Source organism: Ovis aries, chromosome 4 (genome assembly GCF_016772045.2).
Source record: "Ovis aries strain OAR_USU_Benz2616 breed Rambouillet chromosome 4, ARS-UI_Ramb_v3.0, whole genome shotgun sequence".
Taxonomy (NCBI): Eukaryota; Metazoa; Chordata; class Mammalia; order Artiodactyla; family Bovidae; genus Ovis; species Ovis aries.
This window is the reverse complement of record NC_056057.1, coordinates 25,998,520-26,020,578: the sequence shown is the minus strand read 5'-3', so window position 1 is coordinate 26,020,578 and position 22,059 is coordinate 25,998,520. Positions and strand designations below refer to the sequence as shown.

The following is a 22,059-nucleotide window of genomic DNA, read 5'->3' as shown; positions in this document are numbered from 1 at the left end:
TACATGGTAGCAGAGAAACTCAAGCCTCATTTAGAGTGTTTCTACAAGGATTCCCAGAAAAGTTATTTTCATATATTAATGCTATAAAATATCAACTTTGTCACATCACTGTCAAATTAATTTTCTTGTAATAGTTGTATGACACTCTGCTATAGATAATATAATAAAATGGCTCACTTTTGAGGAGAATTTAACTTAAGTCAGAAAGGTTTATTTTGCATATAAATTTATCCTAAATTAATAACAGGCTATTACATTTTAAGGTGAGGCTAGTGGAAGACAATGATAGAAACTCTACTACTGGAGGCGGTCCTAAGACGGCAGAAGAATAGGACGGGGAGACCACTTTCTCCCCCACAAATTCATCAAAAGAACATTTGAACGCTGAGTAAATTCTACAAAACAACTTCTGAATGCCGGCAGAGGATATCAGGCACCCAGAAAAGCAGCCCATTGTCTTCAAAAGGAGGTAGGGAAAAGTATAAAAGACAAAAAAAGAGACAAAAGAGGTAGGGATGGAGCTCCATCCTGGGAAGGGAGTCTTAAAAAAGAGAAGTTTCCAAACACCAGGAAGCACTCTCACTGCCGAGTCTGTGGTGAGCCTTGGAACCACAGAGGGCAACATAACTGGGAGGAAAAATAAATACATAATTAAAACCCACAGATTATGTGCCTAACGGTAACTCCCCCAGCGGAGAAGCAGTGCAGACGCCTGCATCCGCCACTAGCAAGCGGGGGCTGGCCAGGGAGGTGCGGGCTGCTTCGCTTAGAGTAAGGGCAGGCCCTGATTGCCCCGAGGGCAATCTGAGGGAACTAACGGGCTAGCAAGCCAGACTGTGGGATAGCTACCACGCGAAAAGCCCTAACCTAAGACACCGTCAGGCCCGCTCACAGAACAAAGGACTGGGCAGAGCCAGCCGGCTACGGTCCAGCCCATTCCCCGCAGGAGACAGCCAGAGCCGGAAGGTGGCAATTGCGGCCCCAGAGAGGCATTATCTACCAAACTGTAAGCAGGCTTGTCACTAACCAAGACTTCTTGGGATTCTGGACGGTCAACATCCGCCTGAGAAGGTGCGCTGGTTGTACACCCAGAAAACCAATTGGCAGGGACAGGGGAGGCAATAAATTGCAGCGACCGTGCTCGCCGAACACCTCGTCACCTGAGTTGCTCGGATCTGGGAAGGGAACAAAATGCAGGCCCAACTGAGTCTGCACCTCTGAGGACTACCTGAGTACCTGAACCTGAGCAGCTTAGACCTGGGAAGTGCATACAACCCAGGGCCGGCTTCAGACAGATCCCGGCAGAGCAACCTAGAGCCTAAGCAGTGTAGACAGGGAAAGCATACACGCTGTGAGAGGGGGGGAAACCCAGTGTGGCCGAGACACTGCAAACACATGCCAGTGTTATTTGTTTGCAGCGTCCCTCCCTCCCTACAAGGCTTCCCTGGTGGCTCAGATGGTGAAGTGTCTGCCTGCAACACGGGACACCCAGGTTCAATTCCTGGGTCAGGAAGATCCTCTGGAGAAGGAAATGGCAACCCACTCCAGCACTCTTGCCTGGGAAATCCCATGGACGGAGGAGCCTGATAGGCTACAGTCCATGGGGTCGCAAAGAGTCAGACACGACTGAGCGGCTTCACTTTCACTTTTCTTTCCCTCCCCACAGCACGACTGAACAAGTGAGCCTAAAAAAGTGTCCAACACCGCCCCCTTGTGTCAGGGCGGAAATTAGACACTGAAGAGACCAGCAAACAGAAGCTAAAACAGAGGGAACCTCCTTGGAAGTGACAGGTGAAACAGATTAAAACCCTGTAGTTAGTACTGACTACATAGGAAGGGGCCTATAGATCTTGAGAAATATAAGCTGGACCAAGGAACTATCTGAAAATGAACTGACTCCACACTGCCCACAACAACACCAGAGAAAGTCCTGAATATATTTTTACTATTTTTATTATCATTCTTTAATTAAAATTTTTTTTATTTCTACATCCTCTATTACACCTTTTCCATTTTTATAACCTACTATTACTTTGCAAAAAAAAGAGACCCTATTTTTTAAAGCAAACTTCATATATATATATATTTTTATGATTTTTGTGACTTTTTTTTCTTTTTTGTTTATATGGTATTTTTGAAAATCCAACTTCTACTTTAGACTTTTAATCTTTGCTTTTTGGTATTTGTTATCAATTTTGTACTTTTAAGAACCCAATCTTCAGTACCCATTTTTACTTGGAACAAGATGACTGGCTTGACCGCTCTCTCCCCCTTGGGACTCTCCTTTTTCTCCACCAGGTCTCCTCTATCTCCTCCCTCCCCTTTCTCTTCTCTACCCAACTCTGTGAATCTCTTTGTGTGTTCTGGACTGTGGAGAACACTTAGGGAACTGATTACTGGCTGTATCTGTCTCGCACATTTTGATTCCCCCCTTTATCCTCCTGGCCACCTCTGTCTCCTTCCTCCCTCTCTCTTCTCTGTATAACTCTGTGAACATCTCTGAGTGGTCCAGACTGTGGAGTGCACATAAGGAAGTGATTACTGGCTAGCCTGCTCTCTCCTCTTCTGATCCCACCTCATCTCATTCCAGTCACCTCTAACTACCCCCTCCCTCTTCTTTTCTCCATGTAACTCTGTGAACCTCTCTGGGTGTCCCTCACTGTGGAGAAACTTTTCATCTTTAACCTAGATGTTTTATCAATGGTGCTATATAGATGGAGAAGACTTGAGGGTACTGTAAAAATAAGACTGAAAATCAGAAGCAGGAGGCTTAAGTTCAAATCCTGAGAACACCAGAGAACTCCTGACTCCAGGGAACATTAATTGACAGGAGCTCATCAAATGCCTCCATATCTGAAACCAAGCACCACCCAAGGGCCAACAAGTTCCAGAGCAAGACCTACCATGCAAATTCTCCAGCAACACAGGAACACAGCCCTGAGCTTCAATATACAGGCTGCCCAAAGTCACTCCAAACCCATTGATATCTCATAACTCATTACTGGACATTTCATTGCACTCCAGAGAGAAGAAATCCATCTCTACCCACCAGACCACCGACACAAGCTTCCCTAACCAGGAAACCTTGACAAGCCACCCGTATAACCCTACCCACAGTGAGGAACCTCCACAAAAAAGAGAACTCCACAAACTGCCAGAATATAGAAAGACCACCCCAAACAGCAATATAAATAAGATGAAGAGACAGAAGAATAAGGAACAGGATAAATGCCCACCAAACCAAACAAAAGAGGAAGAGATAGGGAATCTACCAGATAAAGAATTCCAAATATTGATAGTGAAAATGATCCAAAATCTTGAAATCAAAATGGAATCACAGATAAATAGCCTGGAGACAAGGATTGAGAAGATGCAAGAAAGGTTTAACAAGGACCTAGAAGAAATAAAAAAAAGAGTCAGTATATAATGAACAATGCAATAAATGAGATCAAAAACACTCTGGAGGGAAAAAATAGTAGAATAACAGAGGTAGAAGATAGGATTGGTGAGGTAGAGGTTAGAATGGTAGAAATGAATGAATCAGAGAGGAAAAAAGAAAAACCAATTGAAAGAAACGAGGACAATCTCAGAGACCTCTGGGACAATGTTAAACGCCTCAACATTTGAAGCATACGAGTCCCAGAAGAAGGCACAAAGAAAGACCATGAGAAAATACTTGAGGAGATAATAGTTGAAAACTTCCCTCTAATGGGAGATAATAGTTGAAAACTTCCCTCTAATGGAGAGGAAATAATCACCCAAGTCCAAGAAACCCAGAGAGTCCCAAATAAGATAAACCCAAGGTGAAACACCTCAAGAGACATATTAGTCAAATTAACAAAGATCAAATACAAAGAACAAAGATTAAAAGCAGCAAGGGAAAAACAACAAATAACACACAAGGGGATTCCCTTTAAGGATAACAGCTGATCTTTCAATAGAAACTCTTCAGGCCAGGAGGGAATGGCAGGGCATACTTAAGTGATGAAAGAAAATAACCTACAGCCCAGATTACTGTACCCAGCAAGGATCTCATTCAAATATGAAGGAGAAATCAAAGCTTTCCAGACAAGCAAAAGCTGAGAGAATTCAGCACCACCAAACCAGCTCTCCAACACATGCGAAAGGATCTTCTCTAGACAGGAAACACAAAAAGGGTGTATAAAATCGAACACAAAAAAATTAATAAAATGGCAATGGGATCATACTTATCAATAATTACCTTAAACATAAATGGGTTGAATGCCCCAACCAAAAGACTGGCTGAATGGATACAAAAATAAGACCCCTATATATGTCGTCTACAAGAAACCCACCTCTAAACAAGGGACACATATAGACTGAAAGTGAATAGCTGGAAAAAGATATTCTACACAAATAGAGACCAAAAGAAAGCAGGAGTAGCAATACTCATATCAGATAAAATAGACTTTAAAACAAAGGCTGTGAAAAGAGACAAAGGACACTGCATAATGATCAAAGGAAGAAGATATAACAATTATAAATATATATGCACCCAACATAGGAGCACCGCAATATGTAAGACAAATGCTAACAAGTATGAAAGGGGAAATTAACAATAACACAATAATAATGGGAGACTTTAATACCCCACTCATACCTATGGATAGATCAACTAAAGAGAAAATTAACAAGGAAACACAAACTTTAAATGATACAATAGAACACTTAGACCTAATTGATATCAACAGGACATTTCACCCCAAAACAATGAATTTCACCTTTCTCTCAAATGCACATGGAACCTTCTCCAGGATAGATCACATCCTGGGCCATAAATCTAGCCTTGGTAAATTCAAAAAAATTGAAATCATTCCAAGTATCTTTTCTGACCACAATGCAGTAAGATTAGATCTCAATTCCAGGAGAAAAACTATTAAAAATTCCAACATATGGAGGCTAAACAACATGCTGCTGAATAACCAACAAATCACAGAAGAAATCAAAAAAGAAATCAAAATATGCATAGAAACGAATGAAAATGAAAACACAACAACCCAAAACCTGTGGCACACCGTAAAAACAGTGCTAAGGGGAAGGTTCATAGCAATACAGGCATACCTCAAGAAATAAGAAAAAAGTCAAGTAAATAACCTAACACTACACCTAAAGCAACTAGAAAAGGAAGAAATGGAGAACCCCAGGGTTAGCAGAAGGGAAGAAATCTTAAAAATTAGGGCAGAAATAAATGCAAAAGAAACAAATGAGACCATAGCAAAAATTAACAAAGCCAAAAGCTGGTTGTTTGAGAGGATAAATAAAACTGACAAACCATTAGCCAGACTCATCAAGAAACAAAGGGACAAAAATCAAATCAATAAAATTAGAAATGAAAATGGAGAGATCACAACAGACAACACAGAAATACAAAGGATCATAAGAGACTACTATCAGCATTATATGCCAATAAAATGGACAACTTGGAAGAAATGGACAAATTCTTAGAAGAGTACAACTTTCCAAAACTGAACCAGGAAGAAATAGAAAATCTTAACAGACCCAATACAAGCATGGAAATTGAAACTGTAATCAGAAATCTTCCAGCAAACAAAAGCCCAGGTCTAGACGGCTTCACAGCTGAATTCTACCAAAAATTTAGAGAACAGCTAACACCTATGCTACTCAGATTCTTTCAGAAAATTGCAGAGGAAGGTAAACTTCCAAACTCATTCTATGAGGCCACCATCACTCTAATACCAAAACCTGACAAAGATGCCACAATAAAAAAAAAAAAAACTATAGGCCAATATCACTGATGAACATAGATGCAAAAATCCTTAACAAAATTCTAGCAATCAGAATCCAACAACACATTAAAAAGATCATACACCATGACCAAGTGGGCTTTATCCCAGGGATGCAAGGATTCTTCAATATCCACAAATCAATCAATGTAATACACCATATTAACAAATTGAAAAATGAAAGCCATATGATTATCTAAATAGATGCAGAGAAAGCCTTTGACAAAATTCAACATCCATTTATGATAAAAACTCTCCAGAAAGCAGGCACAGAAGGAACATACCTTAACATAATAAAAGCTATATATGACAAACCCACAGCAAACATCATCCTCAGTGAAAAATTGAAAGCATTTCCCCTAAAGTCAGGAACAAGACAAGGGTGCCCACTCTTACCACACTATTCAACATAGTTTTGGAAGTTTTGGCCACAGCAATCAGAGCAGAAAAAGAAACAAAAGGAATCCGAATTGGAAAAGAAGAAGTAAAACTCTCACTGTTTGCAGATGACATGATCCTCTACATAGAAAACCCTAAAGACTCCACCTTAAAATTACTAGAGCTAATCAATGAATATAGTAAAGTTGCAGTATATAAAATCAACACACAGAAATCCCTTGCATTCCTATACACTAATAATGAGAAAATAGAAAGAGAAATTAAGGAAAAATTCCATTCACCATTGCAACGTAAAGAATAAAATACTTAGGAATATATCTACCTAAAGAAACTAAAGACCTATATATAGAAAACTATAAAACACTGGTGAAAGAAATCAAAGAGGACACTAACAGATGGAGAAATATACTGTGTTCATGGATTGGAAGAATCAATATAGTGCAAATGAGTACACTACCCAAAGCAATCTATAGATTCAATGCAATCCCTATCAAGCTACCAAAGGTATTTTTCACAGAGCTAGAACAAATAATTTCACAATTTGTAAGGAAATACAAAAAACCTCAAATAGCCAAAGAAATCTTGAGAAAGCAGAATGGAACTGGAGGAATCAATATGCCTGACTTCAGGCTCTACTACAAAGCCACAGTCATCAAGACAGTATGGTACTGGCACAAAGACAGAAATATAGATCAATGGAACAAAATAGAAAGCCCAGAGATAAATCCACACACCTATGGACACCTTGTCTTAAACAAAGGAGGCAAGAATATACAATGGAGAAAAGACAATCTCTTTAACAAGTGGTGCTGGGAAAACTGGTCAACCACTTGTAAAGGAATGAAACTAGAACACTTTGTAGCACCATACACAAAAATAAACTCAAAATGGATTAAAGATCTAAACATAAGACCAGAAACTATAAAACTCCTAGAGGAGAACATAGGCAAAACACTCTCCGACATAAATCACAGCAGGATCCTCTATGACCCACCTCCCAGAATATTGGAAATAAAAGCAAAAATAAACAAATGGGGCCTAACTAAAATTAAAAGCTTCTGCACAAGAAAGGAAACTATAAGCAAGGTGAAAAGACAGCCTTTGGAATGGGAGAAAATAATAGCAAATGAAGCAACTGACAAACAACTAATCTCAAAAATATACAAGCAGATCCTGCAGCTCAATTCCAGAAAAATAATAGACCCAATCAAAAAATGGGCCAAAGAACTAAACAGACATTTCTCCAAAGAAGACATACAGATGGCTAACAAACATATAAAAATGAAAATATGAAAAGATGCTCAACATCACTCATTATCAGAGAAATGCAAATCAAAACCACAATGAGGTACCATTTCATGCCAGTCAGAATGGCTGCTATCCAAAAGTCTACAAGCAATAAATGCTGGAGAGGGTGTGGAGAAAAGGGAACCCTCTTACACTGTTGGTGGGAATGCAAACTAGTACAGCCACTATGGAGAACAGTGTGGAGATTCCTTAAAAACTGGAAACAGAACTGCCTTATGACCCAGCAATCCCACTGCTGGGCATACACACAGAGGAAACCAGAATTGAAAGAGACACGTGTACCCCAATGTTCATCGCAGCACTGTTTATAATAGCCAGGACATGGAAGCAACCTAGTTGTCCATCAGTAGACAAATGGATAAGAAAGCTGTGGTACATATACACAATGGGGTATTACTCAGCCATTAAAAAGAATACTTGAATCAGTTCTAATGAGGTGGATGAAACTGGAGCTGATTATACAGAGTGAAGTAAGCCAGAAAGAAAAACACCAATACAGTATACTAGCACATATATATGGAATTTAGAAAGATGGTAACGATAACCCTGTAAGCAAGACAGCAAAAGAGATACAGATGTGTAGAACAGTCTTTTGAACTCTGTGAGAGAGGGCGAGGGTGGGATGATTTGGGAGAATGACTTGAAACATGTATAATATCATATGTGAAACTAATTGCCAGTCCAGGTTCTATGCACGATACAGGATGCTTGGGGCTGGTGCACTGGGACGACCCAGAGGGATGGTATGGGGAGGGAGGTGGGAGCGGGGTCCAGAATGGGGAACACATGTATACCCATGGCAGATTCATGTTGATGTATAGCAAAACCAATACAATATTTTAAAGTTTAAAAAGTTAAAAAAAAAAGAAACTCTACTACTAATGATGACAATGACTCATGCTGACAATGATACATCAACTCTGTTGTTACAGTATATGTTCTCCATGATTTCTCAAGGAAACATTGATATGATCCTTTCTGTTTTCCAAGGGCAACAAAGACTTGGGCAAATAACCTAATTTACCCAGTTTATTGTCATCTGGACTGTGAAACATTTTTTGTAGCTAGATGTATTAAATGATAATTTTGTATTCTTGGGATACAAAATGTATTATCCTTGAATTGAGAAGACCACTAATTATCCACTGTCAGAAAATCAATATTTCCATTTTGCTAGTGTTTGAAAGCTTTTCTTATCGTTATCTACTTATCCTAATGATCATTAGTGTACAGTTGTTAAAATCATGAAAGGCTTAGAGATACAATCTTTTGAAGACAAAAAAATATTTGTTGTTATTGTAAAACAAACTGGTCTATAGAGAAGATCAAAGCATGACCTTGAGTTTGTCAGAACTGCCTATCATACTTGCTCCATTCTAAAAAGTTTATTTTTAAAAATCTTAAATTTGCTAGCTATTTATTCTCTTACCACCAAGAGATTCAGGGTCATTACAAAGATAACTATTATTCCCGGCACTAATGAACTAAAACATATTAATATTTAACAAAAGAAATATGTTTATTAATAAAGGATTTCCTCAAATCACCAGAGAAAAAGTGATTAACTTCATTGATAAAGTAGGATGTTTTCTTTAAAAAGTAGCTAAGTTCTGAATATTAAGTGCAAGTAGAAATATGCTAAGCCTCTTTTCTACATAGGCATCACCGGTGCACTAGTAAAACCTATGCTGTCAGCATCCAATTGAATACATACTCTGTCTTCCACCTGGGCTCTGCCTCAGGCACTGTGATTTGCTCTGAAGAAGAAGGACTCACTTTGCTGCCTGCCACGTTGAGAAGTCAGAGTGGAACGAAAGGAAATTGTAACATAAGGCAGAAGTTTTTCTACTTACCAGTAAAGTTAGTATGAAGGTTATTGGCTGGTGGTTATAGTATAATAGGGGCTATTATTTTAGTACAGTGGTATAATGAGTTGATATCTTTTAATCACAGTAGGAATATTAACTGCACTAATGTTGATTGATTACTGTGTACCAGACCCTTCCCTACTCTCAACTAATTCACTTAATCTTCACAATGACCCTGTGAAGCAGATAGTACTGTTATATGTAGGCAATAGGTTTGCTAAATAAAATACAGGATCCACAGTTACATGTGCATTTCAGAGAAACAACAAATGTCCCAATGTGATGTGGGACATATTTATGCTAAAAAACTTATATTCATTTGTTTCTCTGAAATGCACATGTAACTGGTATTCTATATTTACATTGGCTCAACTGACAACCCTAATAGGTTTATGACATGCCCAGGATCATCCAGTTGGAAGAGACAGAACTGGGATTCAAACTCAGCCTGACTCCATAATCTTTGTTTTTATCCATTTCAGGATCCTGCCTCTCCAATAGAGACTGTGAATGCCAACAAGCATGGGCTACTTGCCAGTCCACACAAGGGGAAACCAATGGAAGAGAACATTTGAATCTATGAAACATAACGTGATGCTCTTCTCTTTCTTACATAAAGTACACTTACTTTTGAGAAAGAAACAGCTCAAAGACATCAGCATCCCTCTTGTGGCCACATATCTTTAGCTGCTCTTCAATTGCCTGATAACATATAATTAATCTGTCAAGCCACATTCCACTGAGCAAAAATACTGAGACATTTGCAGTCAATAACAATAATGTCTACAAAAAGATCAAAAGAAAGGTGAATATGGAGGCAACTACTCTAAACTGATAAATTCCAACACTACAATTCAACATTACTTAATCATTTTTGTGGTTGAATTTCATTATCCTTGATCCTGGGCACAGATGTGTAAATAAATTTTAATCGAGAAAAAAAAATGTTCATGTGTACTTATATACCAAAAACAAGCCTTTTATTCTCCATGAGGAAGAGTAATTTGGTCTTAAAATATCTATAAATATTCCTTTAAGCATGAAGGACTGATATTTGGTAGGTTTTCCATTTTTACAGAAGACAGTGTCAAGGTTGGAGATGGAGGGAGAAGAGTATAATGTACCCTATAACTTCTCAATAAATTTCAGACAAACGAATGAATGAGTGTATCAATGTTATTTTTTTTCCTCTGCAAAGAAATAGTGTCTTCATGCATGTTTCAAGAGTTACTAATATATTTGGACCATGGGAATTTTTGGTGGAGAAGAAGCAATTTTTATTCCCATAGGTTTTTTGTTTGAAAATACATATCCAACAACAGCTATTTAACTGCTTTGCTTTTTCTTCTTAAGGTCCTTTACTAAATTACAAAATAACATTTATAGGCCATATAGCTTAAGATGATATGGAAAAATTAAAGACCGTCTATAATTTGTCAATGAAGGAGTAAAGCTAACAAGACACAGCAGAAGTGGAAAGTATAATCATTGCACTTCTGGAATCTGACAAACACTGTAATTATCAGGGTCAAAGCAATCACCAAATTTCAGAAATTTCAACCTGAATTTGTTGTGGGTGGTGAGGTTATAATGTCAGTAAGTGATTTATGGATTTTTGACATTGGTTTTGTTACTTAGCAGGGGACATTAAAAAGTTAGATTTAATGGGATGAACAAGTATCTAGAAGTGAGGAAGACAGACACCCCAGGGATGGAGAACAGCTGCTAATTTATACCCCAAACTTTCTTTGTGACCCTGTTACACAAGTTGGATCTTGGGGCTTGGAGAATTTATTGGTTCAGGTGTAGGCATTTCCATTAGGGTATTTTGTGACCATGATAAATGAGCTGAATTTGGAGTTTGGAAAAACCCATTAGACATCCACATCTGGGTATTTTAATTTAAACATCGAAACCATCAGCTTGTACTATACACAGTCAATCTCAGTTTTGCCAAAGTGTTTTGAATGTTAAGGCTTAGTCAAAGTATAATTAAAATTTTGCAGCTACCTATTCAAATTGCAAGCTGGCTTCTAACTTAATCCCACAGTTTCACATCTAACACTCAGAAATACATCAGTACATACACACACAAGCAAAATGTGAATATCATTGCTCATCTTATACATACATTGTCTGTAGCTGTGAAATATGCCCAATTAATTGGAATAGGGGTTATAGTAAGATGTAACGTCACAGTAGGACATATGCAGTAGCTTAAAAACAGATAGAGATGGATATCTAGACCTAAAAAATATATCCAAACTATATTTTTGCGTAAAAATGCCATGCAGCATACTATTTATATATGTAACAATATTTTTGTTACTAACAACATTGATATGCACACAAAATGCACACACTCCAAACCATTAACAAGTTATTACTTGAGATTATAAGGGACTGTCACTTTTTAGGAAATTCATTTTTCAATAATGTTTGACTATTTTATGATATTGATTTAGTAATCAGAAATTAATATACATTCTGAACATTTTACCCATGCAATGAATATTTCAGGACTTAAATTTTGAAAATAAAAAAATGAAAAAGGGAAATTGAAACTCACAATATGTAAATCACTGATTTAATTAATTATTCATTTACACAGCTCTTTATCATGGCATACTTCCTTCCAAGCAAAACTTTCATATGAATCTGGTAACAAGAAAGTGTCAAAATGCCAAAGAACTCGAAAATGCGCCAAGAAGTTTCAAGTTTCAGTGAATCTGTGGTGGAACAGTTCCAGTTCTCAATCAACAAACAACTTCACTAGCAGCATATTCCTTTCATCTAAAGAGACACAAGAATTCTTTCCCTGACCTGTTTTTTAAAATTGTGGTAATATATACACACTGTCGAATTTACTATTGTAACTGTACATTTTTGTGGTATTAAGTGCGTTCACATTGCTGTGCAGCCATCACTACCATTCATTTTCAGAAGTTTTTCATCTATCTCAAATGAACTTCTGTATCCACTATACACTACCTCTTCATTTCTTTCCCTCTCTCCCCTGTTCCTGACACTCACCCTTCTACTATCGGTCTCCATAAATTTGACGACTCTAAGTACCTTATATAAATGGAAGCATGCAGCATTTGCCTTTTTGTGACTGGCTTATTTTACTTAGCATAGTGTCTTCAAGAATCATCTAGTTGTAGTGTATGTCAAGATTTCCTTCCTTTTAAGGCTGAATAATATTCCATTGTATGTGTATACCACATCTGGTTTTTCCATTTAGCTATCAGTGGACACTTGGGTTGCTTCCACGTTTTGGCTTTTGTGAATAATGGTGCTATGAATATGGGTGTACAAATATCTGAAATCCTGTTTATACTTCATTTGAGTATATATTAATACTCAGAAGTAGAATTGCTGGATAACATGATAACTGTATGTTTAATTTTTTGAGGAATTGCCATACTATTTTTTACAATAGCTGCACACAACAGCATACTTTTACATGAACATTTCTACGAAAGTTTGTCCAAACAAATCATTCAGCTATTTATTGAGCCACAAACTACTGTGGTTCAGGCCGACCATTTTAGTCTATGGCTAGCTAGTAAAGGTAGCAATGAATCAGGTAAGATGTCTGTTCCCTATAAGTGAACTTTGAATAAGAGAAGGAAGGATACACAATGTTGCAAAAGAAGGTTGCAAATGTTAAGCACTTTGGGAAAAGAAAAATACCACTCTAGTGAATTCAGAGGAATAAGAAAGTACTGTCAACTTTGGGAACTTTGAGAGGATTTTAGGGCAAGACAGACAGCGGGGCTCAGTCTGAACAATGAGGAGAATTTAGCCAAAGATTTTGATGGATGAGCGTTGTAGTCACAGGGAAGTAAGAACATAGAGGAGGAAAAGCAGGGGAAGAACGTACAAGGCATTAGGGCTGTACAGTCTTTGGCGGCAGGAAAAAGGAATACAGCAAGCAACTGTGAGGGATTCATTTTAAAAGGTGAATTGGGGTCATATACTTGTGCTCACTTTGAAATTTAGGCTCAGAAGTATGTATCTACTGCTCAAAGAAAACTTTAATGGGTCAAGAACTCAAAATCACGTATTTTATGTAATCTAAAATTTAATTTTGTATATATAAATTAAATATATATATAATAAATATATATACTAACAGCATGGTGAAATCAGTATAAGGAAGTCCAATAAAGTTCTGATTTTTCACATGACAACAATATCAATGCTTTTAAGTAATATCCAATATCAAGTTATTTTAAAATCATTTTTCCTCCTTCTCTTTTGGTTCCCTTGCTTTGTTGGGCTGTAAAAGCATGGACTTAATAACAACTGGGTAATTCATCAATGGACTCAACTCTGGGACGTTTGCAGAGAAGTAGTATAGGATTTTCACCCAGGAGAAAAGATGTGACAAAGCATACCATATCTCATGGCCTAGGGTGCAGATGGAACTGCAGACAGGAAGCAAGGCTGCCGCTGGAAAATCAAGTCAAGATCTGATAAGCCTGCCCCAGGGACAGAAGCAAGTGGGAATAAGCAGTGAACAGGTACGACATGTGAGATACAGAGAGAACTGATGAGAACTGGCAAGTAACTGGAGGCAGAGAATGAGGGCAAGGGAAGCCACCGGTGACGATACTGATGTGATGACATGATGATGAGAAAGGTGACTGGGAGGGAAGATGCATGCAGTTGAGAAAGGGTGAAACTGAAGCACTGGTGGAAGAGGTCAAGGCGACCGCCAGAAAGTTGCAAGTGGGAGAGCGAATCTCGCCATAGTGTCAGGATAGGTATGTCCAGCCTGGTCGTCAGCCAGCACAGAGAAGAGAGTGGGACCCAGGGAAGATCATCCTGAAGTGTCTACATTCGGAAGGAGGAGGAGAGAGCCAAGCTGCATAAGAAGATACATGAGGGATTGTTATAAAGTTATGAAGAGAAGCAAAAACAATGGGAGCAGGGAGGGCGGGTTTCAAGAAGGTAGAATTTGAATCTGCAAAATTGTGTAGCATGGTAGAGAATATCACACAGAAAAGGTATCCAATTTGCAGAGCAATTTCAGGAATCTGATAAGGGGGAAATGTTAGCTTTCAAGTTAACTGACTGATGAAACAGGAAAATAAAAACAACCCAACAGAAAACTTAGATGTAGATCATTTTAGCACAGAGAAGAAAAAAGCAGCTACTTCCACTGCAGATACCTTGGGATCTAGATAAAATAGAATAAAATGTTTGAAAATTGTGGGACTACTACATCCTAGAAGAATGAAGACTTTATTAAGATCTATAGAAGAAAATATCCTCACTTTGATGATTTATCTACTATAATGATACATTCCTATACCTTCATGCAATATACATGTGCCACAAGTTTCCAATTTATTACAGAATGTTCAGCCTTGATTAATTATCATAGCTCCAAGCCTTTCTAGACAAGTGTGAGAACTCTAGAACACCTTGTTAGGTCCTAAATGGCACCAAACAATTGTGGCTTTTTTTCATTTCCCACTCAAGGATTTTTTTAGTCATTATCTAAATTGTCCTCAACTCTGCTTGTATTTTCCCTCAAAGAACTTTTCCTCCCTAGTGTGTCAATCTGCACTTTAGGGAAACAACATTTCAGGGCTCTACATGGGTGTGTAGATATATATATATCTGTTGGAAGGTCAAGATTTCAAATTTATGGTGTTGTTAATCTCTGTGTGCCAGCAGGCATGCTCAGGTGCTTCAGTCCTGTCTGACTCTTCCTCCATTCTATAGACTGTAGCCCACCAGGCTCCTCTGTCCATGAGATTCTCTAGGCAACAATACTGGAGTGGGTTGCCATTCCCTTCTCCAGGGGATCTTCCTGACTCAGGGATCGAACCGTGTCTCTCACCTTTCCTGAATTGGCAGGAGGGTTCTTTATCACTAGCGCCACCTGGGAGGTCCTGTTTGTCTCTCTATACACTGCCATAATTATATATGCACGAGATATTAAATGGGCAAGGGTCAGTGTAAGTAGTGTGGATCGAGGCAGTCCCCAAACCCCAGTCAGGAGATTACAGGCTTCTAGCCCCAGTGGAAGGTTTGGCTGGGGACTGTGATGGCGTTATCCCTTCGCCCTGGACCCCGGGGTGGCTTTAGCGGACTGGAGCATCTGTCAGGATACCCCGAAACGTTCCGTGGTCTGGGAACGAGGGAGATGCTCACCGTACGGCTGATTTCCAGGGCAGCTTCTGCGGCCCTCACTGGGATTGCTGGGTGTCGGCAGGCACGCGGCAGATGACTGGGGTCCCTGGCCATCAGGACACCCGGGCACTCAGCAGCACCTGTGATCGACCCAGCCTGGCCTGCGGCTGACTGTTCTGGCGGTTACCAAGAGTTACCACCACCCTGTGGACTAAAAGCCAATCCGAAGTAGGGAAGATGTGAAGCCAAATCCGGACTTCTGTGACGTTTGCGCTTGCGGCCCTGCAACAGCCACTTCGTCGTACCGCGGGTCTCCAGCGTTTCTCCTGAGCCGGGTGCTGCATACCGCGGATGTAGGAGGGATGGCGATCGGGTGGAGACCAGAGGCCACGAGTGTATCAGAGGGCCCCACTGAAGTCACCCAGCAATAATAACTCTACTGAGATCTGAAAACTTAGGTTTCTGAAAAGTAGATGTGTGTGGAAACCACCAGCCCCCCGTGGAGGGTAGGCGTGAAGCGAGGCCTGATGGAGTCCTCCCGGAGCTTAACGCAAAAAACGGGGGCGGGGGGGGGGGAGGGCGGAATCAATACTAGTGAGACTGTCTTTATTTTAAATTTTGACATTTTTGTTCATCATGTAAATTTTGCATTAATTTTTATTTTCTGAAAAGAAATATTGCATTAGGATTTATTTTGTTAAGCTGAGCCACTATCTGGCCAGTCTCATCCAATCTTGAAGACTTTATGATTTTATTTATAAGAATTTGGTTCTCCTCTAGCTTGGGAAACTTTGGAGGCTGGAGGTTTGTTTGTTTGTTTGTTTGTTTGTTTGTTTTTTCTGGCCAGGACCTAACACATTGCATTTAATAAAAATAAAAATTGATTCAATTGAATAGGTTGGTTTCTTGGCACCAAATTTGAACTTGAAATCTAGGAATTAAATGTAATTTTTTGAAATGGATCAAGCTACTTGCATTAAAAAGTGTTGGTATTGGACTAGAGCATTAAAAAAAAAGATCTCAGTGAAGAAATCAAAACACATTATTTCTAGAACTTTTTATAAATATTTGAGTATAAATACTTTTCATAAGTACCTGAGCCTGTTGAGGTGGGTGGATAAAAGTTCTTCTAGGTACCATGGGGAAAGTAACCATCTAAGAACCATTGTTTAAATAGTTTTTAACCCAGGAATAAAAATCAGATGAGAGGAATGGTCCACTGAGAAAAGGTATAAAATAATTTACTAGCATCTCGTCTCCCATCTTTGTTGTTAATATGTATTACAACTTTCCAGATATCATTTATTAATATGCTACAAAGAAAAATGGAAATGCATATTCCTTGGTCAGTTTTGTACATTACACAAATGTGAGGTTTACAACCATAGGCTATTTACTTTTAGAGAGCATCTTATAGAACTACTAACCAGTTAATTTCTACTAAAATCACATTTAAATATTTTATTTTGAAATCTCTTCACTTTACACTGATTCAGAGAAGGAAATAAATTTTAAACAGATAGCTCTGTTCTTAGGAAAGGAACTGAGAGACTCATCTATTAAGAGGTCTTTATATGTTCCCTCTTCAAGAAAATTTTACCATTTAACTGATTGCAAGGACTAAAATAATGCAAGTTTAAAATGATATGTGAAAGATGGGGATTAGTGAAGGCACTTCTTGGATAAAAGGTTCTTCCTAGATGTCTTCACACACTGGTGGTCTACAGAAGAGATACCCCTAGCCAAGTGAACAGAGAGAACTTTTACCTCCATTTGATGGGATTATAGCCTGAGGAATTCAGCCTGAAATGTTAAAAATTCATGTAAAATGTACATTCTCCTTTATAATCAATTTTGTTTTAATATAAAAATGAAGTGGTTCCCCCTAACCCCCCTCAAATCTTTGAGTAATATTTACACTGAAGCAAGACACCCTGTGTTTATCCTGTGGCTGTGCCTCCCTGGCATGCTGCCATTGCCTGCAGGGCTATGCATATCCCAGTTTGAAAGCTCCATCATATCATGTATGTGGATTTGGATAAGAAAAAAAAGCCTTGTGTTCCAAGTCAGGGCATGTGGGGTTTAGTCTCAGTTCTCAAATTAACTATCTGTTGGCCACCTTCTAGTCACTCAATGGCTCTGAGCCTCAGTTTCTTCAACAGTAAAATAATAAGTAAAATTAAAAAAAAAAAAGTAAAAAGCTGAAAGTTTACTTCAAAAAATCCACTATTTAATTACACTTTCCCAGACAGGTAGAATGTATTGTTCACAGAATAAAAGGTTCTCATTGAGATGTTGACATGTAATTGTTTTTCAAGAATAATTTGCTAGTAAAAAGTGTGTACGAAAAAAATTACGCATGTAATGGCCGTCACGAAAGCTACATAATTTTTTAAAAAAATTATCTTCCTAATTTGTCTTGAATAATTACCACCCATTCCTACTGTATACAATGACCATAGAATAAGTAATATATCATTTGCTATCAAATTGCATTCCTATATGTATACCTTTTTATGATATATGATGCCATTCTTTACCACAGAACCCCCTGGGAAGGTCAAAGCTGTCTTCTTTGCTCTCTTCTCCCAGGCTAATGCCTGTTGCCTCCAGACTTTGAATAAACGTCATTTCTGAATCTATCTCCAAAAGCACCCCTTCACTGACATCCAAGGTCCATGCCCAGAATGCTATCACTTGATGCTCTAAGTGATCCAGCCATTTCCACTTCATCTATACATACCTGTTTTCTCTCAGAATTCACATACAACCCTCAAAATTCCTTCCTGTATAGGAATAAGAAGTGATTCAAGTTTGGAAACATACTATATTGTCTGGAAAAGCTAGAAACCTCCAGACTGAATCCCAGCTTAATCAAATGATGCAATTTTCAGTTCCAAACCTGAATTTGCTTCAGTGTGATTTCACATCTTCTCCCAAGAACTTATCTAAGTTCTGCCCATCCCCTCCTATAGCTACCTTTTCACTATCCTTTAAACCTAGGGCATCACATGTCCATTAGGATCATAGAGGGGGCAAGAACTCCAGGTGGGTTCATCCACTTGTCCCTCGGTGGGGTGCATGAGAGTGGTGGGGCATGAGTCCAGTAGAAGATCTGAGCAGTGTCCTCTAAATCAGGGAGCCTAGGGCAGAAGCCCCCTTGCCTGAAATTAGAGGTGGTACTGGGTGGAATTCATACAACTCACAAATATTAATTTTCATTATAGCACTTTATTGTGTAATGTCACCAAAATTACTAACCCTTCTCTTGCTTTGCTCAGTTTTGACTTGATGAGTTATTGATAGATGTTTATCTTAAGCTGGCATAGAAGTCTTGTTAATGCTATTAAGAATGCTGCGTTTCCACAGAGAACAGATTTAGGGACAAGGCAGCAGGGAGGGAAGGAGATGGTGAGATGAACAGAGAGAGAAGCATGCAAACATATACATTACCATATGTTAAATAGATAGCCAGTGGTAATTTGCTGTATGACTCAGGGAACTCAAACTGAGGCTCTGTGACAACCTATAGTGGTGGGATGGGGTGGAAGGTGGGAGGGAGGTTCAAGAGGGAAGGGACATATGTATACTTTTGACTGATTCATGTTGATGTATGGCAGAAACCCAGTATTGTAAAGCAATTATCTTTCAATTAATAATAAATAGATGAATATAAAAAGGAATGTTGCATTTTATCACACATATGATGTAGCAAGCATAAAGTCTCTCTATATACAAATGTGTGGCTCTATATACATGTATATATATGTGTGTGTATATATTTATGTGTGTGTGTGTGCATGCTAAGTCATTTCAGTCATGTCCAACTGTGTGTGATCCTATGGACTGCAGCCTGCCAGGCTCCTCTGTCTGTCGGACCCTCTAGGAAAGAATACTGGAGTGGGTTGCCGTGCCCTCCCCCAGGGGATCATCCAGAGCCAGGGGCTGAACCTGTGTCTTACATTTCCTGCATTGGCAGGCAGGTTCTCTACCACTAACAGTACCTGGGAAACCCAGCATATGCATGCATACACATGTAAATGCATGTGTGTACATGCATGTACGTATATATTCACACAAATGTACACCCATGTGCGCACCCCCCAACACACACACATACATAGCAGGCAAACTCTACAATGCCCCCCAGTGATCCTACTAGTTTTCGCATCCTTGTGTAATTAATCCTCTCCCCTCGTGTGCAGGCTGGACTTTGGACTCACTCTGAATGAACAGAATATGGCAGAAGGGAGGCTATCACTTCTGAGGGCAGGTTACAAAAAGACTGTGACTTCTGTCTGGGGCACCTTCTCCCTTTTTCTCTGGCCCACTCTGAGGTAAACCAGCGTCCTGTTGTGAGCTGACCTATACGGAGGTCTGTATAGCAAGGTATTGATGTCTCTGGGCAATAGCCACAGCAGACCTGAAGCCTGCGATGGTCACATGAGCCAGCTTGGCAGTAGATCCCCCAGACTGGAGCCTTGAGAAGGTCACAGCCAGGCAGCCTCCTGAGAAACAGCCAGAGTCACCCAGCAGAGGCACACCCAGATTCCAGACACTCAGAAATGGAGATAATAAATGTTTGCTGTTTTAGCTGCAAAGTTTTGAGGTAATTTGCCATGCAGCAATAGGTCATTATAAACATGTATGTATATTATTGGGGTTTCCCAGGTGGTGCTAGTGGTAAGAACCCTCCTGCCAATGCAGGAGATGCAAGAGACACAGGTTCAGTCCTTGGATCAGGAAGATCCCCTGGAGGAGGGCATGGCAACCCACTTCAGTATTCTTGCCTGGAGAATCCCATGTACAGAGGAGCCTTGTGGGCTACAGTCCAAAGGGTCGCACAGAGTTGGACATGACTGAAGTGACCTAGCATGCACACACACATGTATATTATTATGTATTATATATAACATGTACATTATATATAAATATCAATATAGTTGCACAGCAGAAACTAATATAACACTGTAAAGCAATTATATGCCAATTTAAAATATATACATAAACATTTTTTTAATGACAAAAGACATCAAAAGAAATAAACCAATATCAATATCAATTTAAAATCTCAGAAGACCAGAAAGATACATTTCAATGATCAAATTCAGTCTTTTTCAAAAGAATTCTTGCTCCTGTCACCTTATGTTGTAAACACTTGACAAAATTTCCATCCTGACAATTTCAAATTAGTATTAAGTCTGGAAAGACAGATATATTCTTGGAATGTTATCTGCATGGAACTACATGTTTAAATGTAAAAATAAATTTAATCATTAAATTTTATAATAGACAATGATTTAGTTGGAGGGTTGTTATTAAACTACAACTTAATCCAAATTGAGTATTGATATAAAAAATACCATCTGCCAGAATAAATACTATTACCAAGTCAATAAATATTTTCTCATCTTCTTACATGAAGACTTTTTCAAATGTGCTATATATTAAAAAAATGTAGTGGGACAATGAAAGCACTATTATTTTCTTAAGTCTGAGGTGTTATGTTGGAGCTGGGTTTCACCTCTGTTAACATACAGGCTTCTTTGTGACTCTTTCTAACTCAAGCATCTGAACCTGGTGGAATTTTCTTCTTCACACCCCCATAATTTAAATATTTCAGAATACGGACTCAGCTTCAAAGTCATTTCCCTTTTTGACCTGGATTATTTCTGCAGAAGATCAGTGTTAGCAGTGGCATCTGGGATTCCTGGAGACAGTTTCTTTGCTGCTCTTGTCTACAAAGTGGCAGACTCCCAAACTAGCTCCAAGAAGCCTGAGTTACCACAGGCTACACCTGGGCTATCAAGCCATTGAAAGTGCATTCTCACTGCATGAGGTAGCTACATCAGATGATCCGATGTCCTTTATCAATATATTCATTGCTTCAGCCAGTCAGGCACTGAAACTGACAGAGTCCCTACCATAAACTGCACGCTCTGCCAGGGACTAGAGGATGTAAATGAGATTCACTCCAATAAATGGTTGTTAGGAAGCAATCTCATGGGTATCTACAGCTTTAAACACATTAATTGTAGTTGGTTCTACTTTGATATTACCTGGCATTCAAGTAGATCATTAAAACCACTACTATTATTTGCTTAGAGTGTAAAGTGTTTCAATTACCTTTGTAAATAATTCCAAACTGTGTTATTGACCATATTGACTGTGTACTCTTTGTAGCCTTTATTCAGCTGCTAGGTATTTTACTAACAATGCTTTCATTACCACCTTTTCCCACAAAACAAAGACAAAAGATCAATAATTATTTTAATTAGAGATACTATGTATTGGAAAGTAGTTAAGAAAAACCTTTTTCATAAAAAGTACAAAGGCATTGAGAGATTTTGCATCGAACGTACATCTAGAGTTTCAGAAACTGACCTTTGCTTCATGAATTCATTTTAGATTATAACAAAGGAAAAACTGATTTTCCCAATTAGGGTACACTTTCCATGAAGTTTGGCCAGTTTCTGTAAATTTAGATAGGAAAAGTGGACTAACAGTTAATTTTGGCTTTGCCCAATTCTTCTTCCTTTACTTAAGAGATGTGACTAAAGCAGTAAGAA

At 38.7% G+C, this 22,059-nt stretch overlaps 1 protein-coding gene across 1 annotated transcript in view; it reads right to left on the bottom strand.

The window, feature by feature from the left end:
* LRRC72 (leucine rich repeat containing 72) overlaps nucleotides 1–15,753 on the bottom strand; it is a 60,990-nt gene extending 45,237 nt beyond the window's left edge. The window contains exons 1-2 of the mRNA XM_060414530.1: nucleotides 15,512–15,753; nucleotides 9,969–10,042 (exon numbers count right to left, since the gene is read on the bottom strand). Of these exons, the coding sequence (XP_060270513.1) occupies nucleotides 9,969–10,042; nucleotides 15,512–15,604 (167 nt within the window). The 5' untranslated portion in view covers nucleotides 15,605–15,753. The remainder of the gene's footprint in view (nucleotides 1–9,968; nucleotides 10,043–15,511) is intronic.
* Between the last annotated feature and the right edge of the window lie 6,306 nt (nucleotides 15,754–22,059).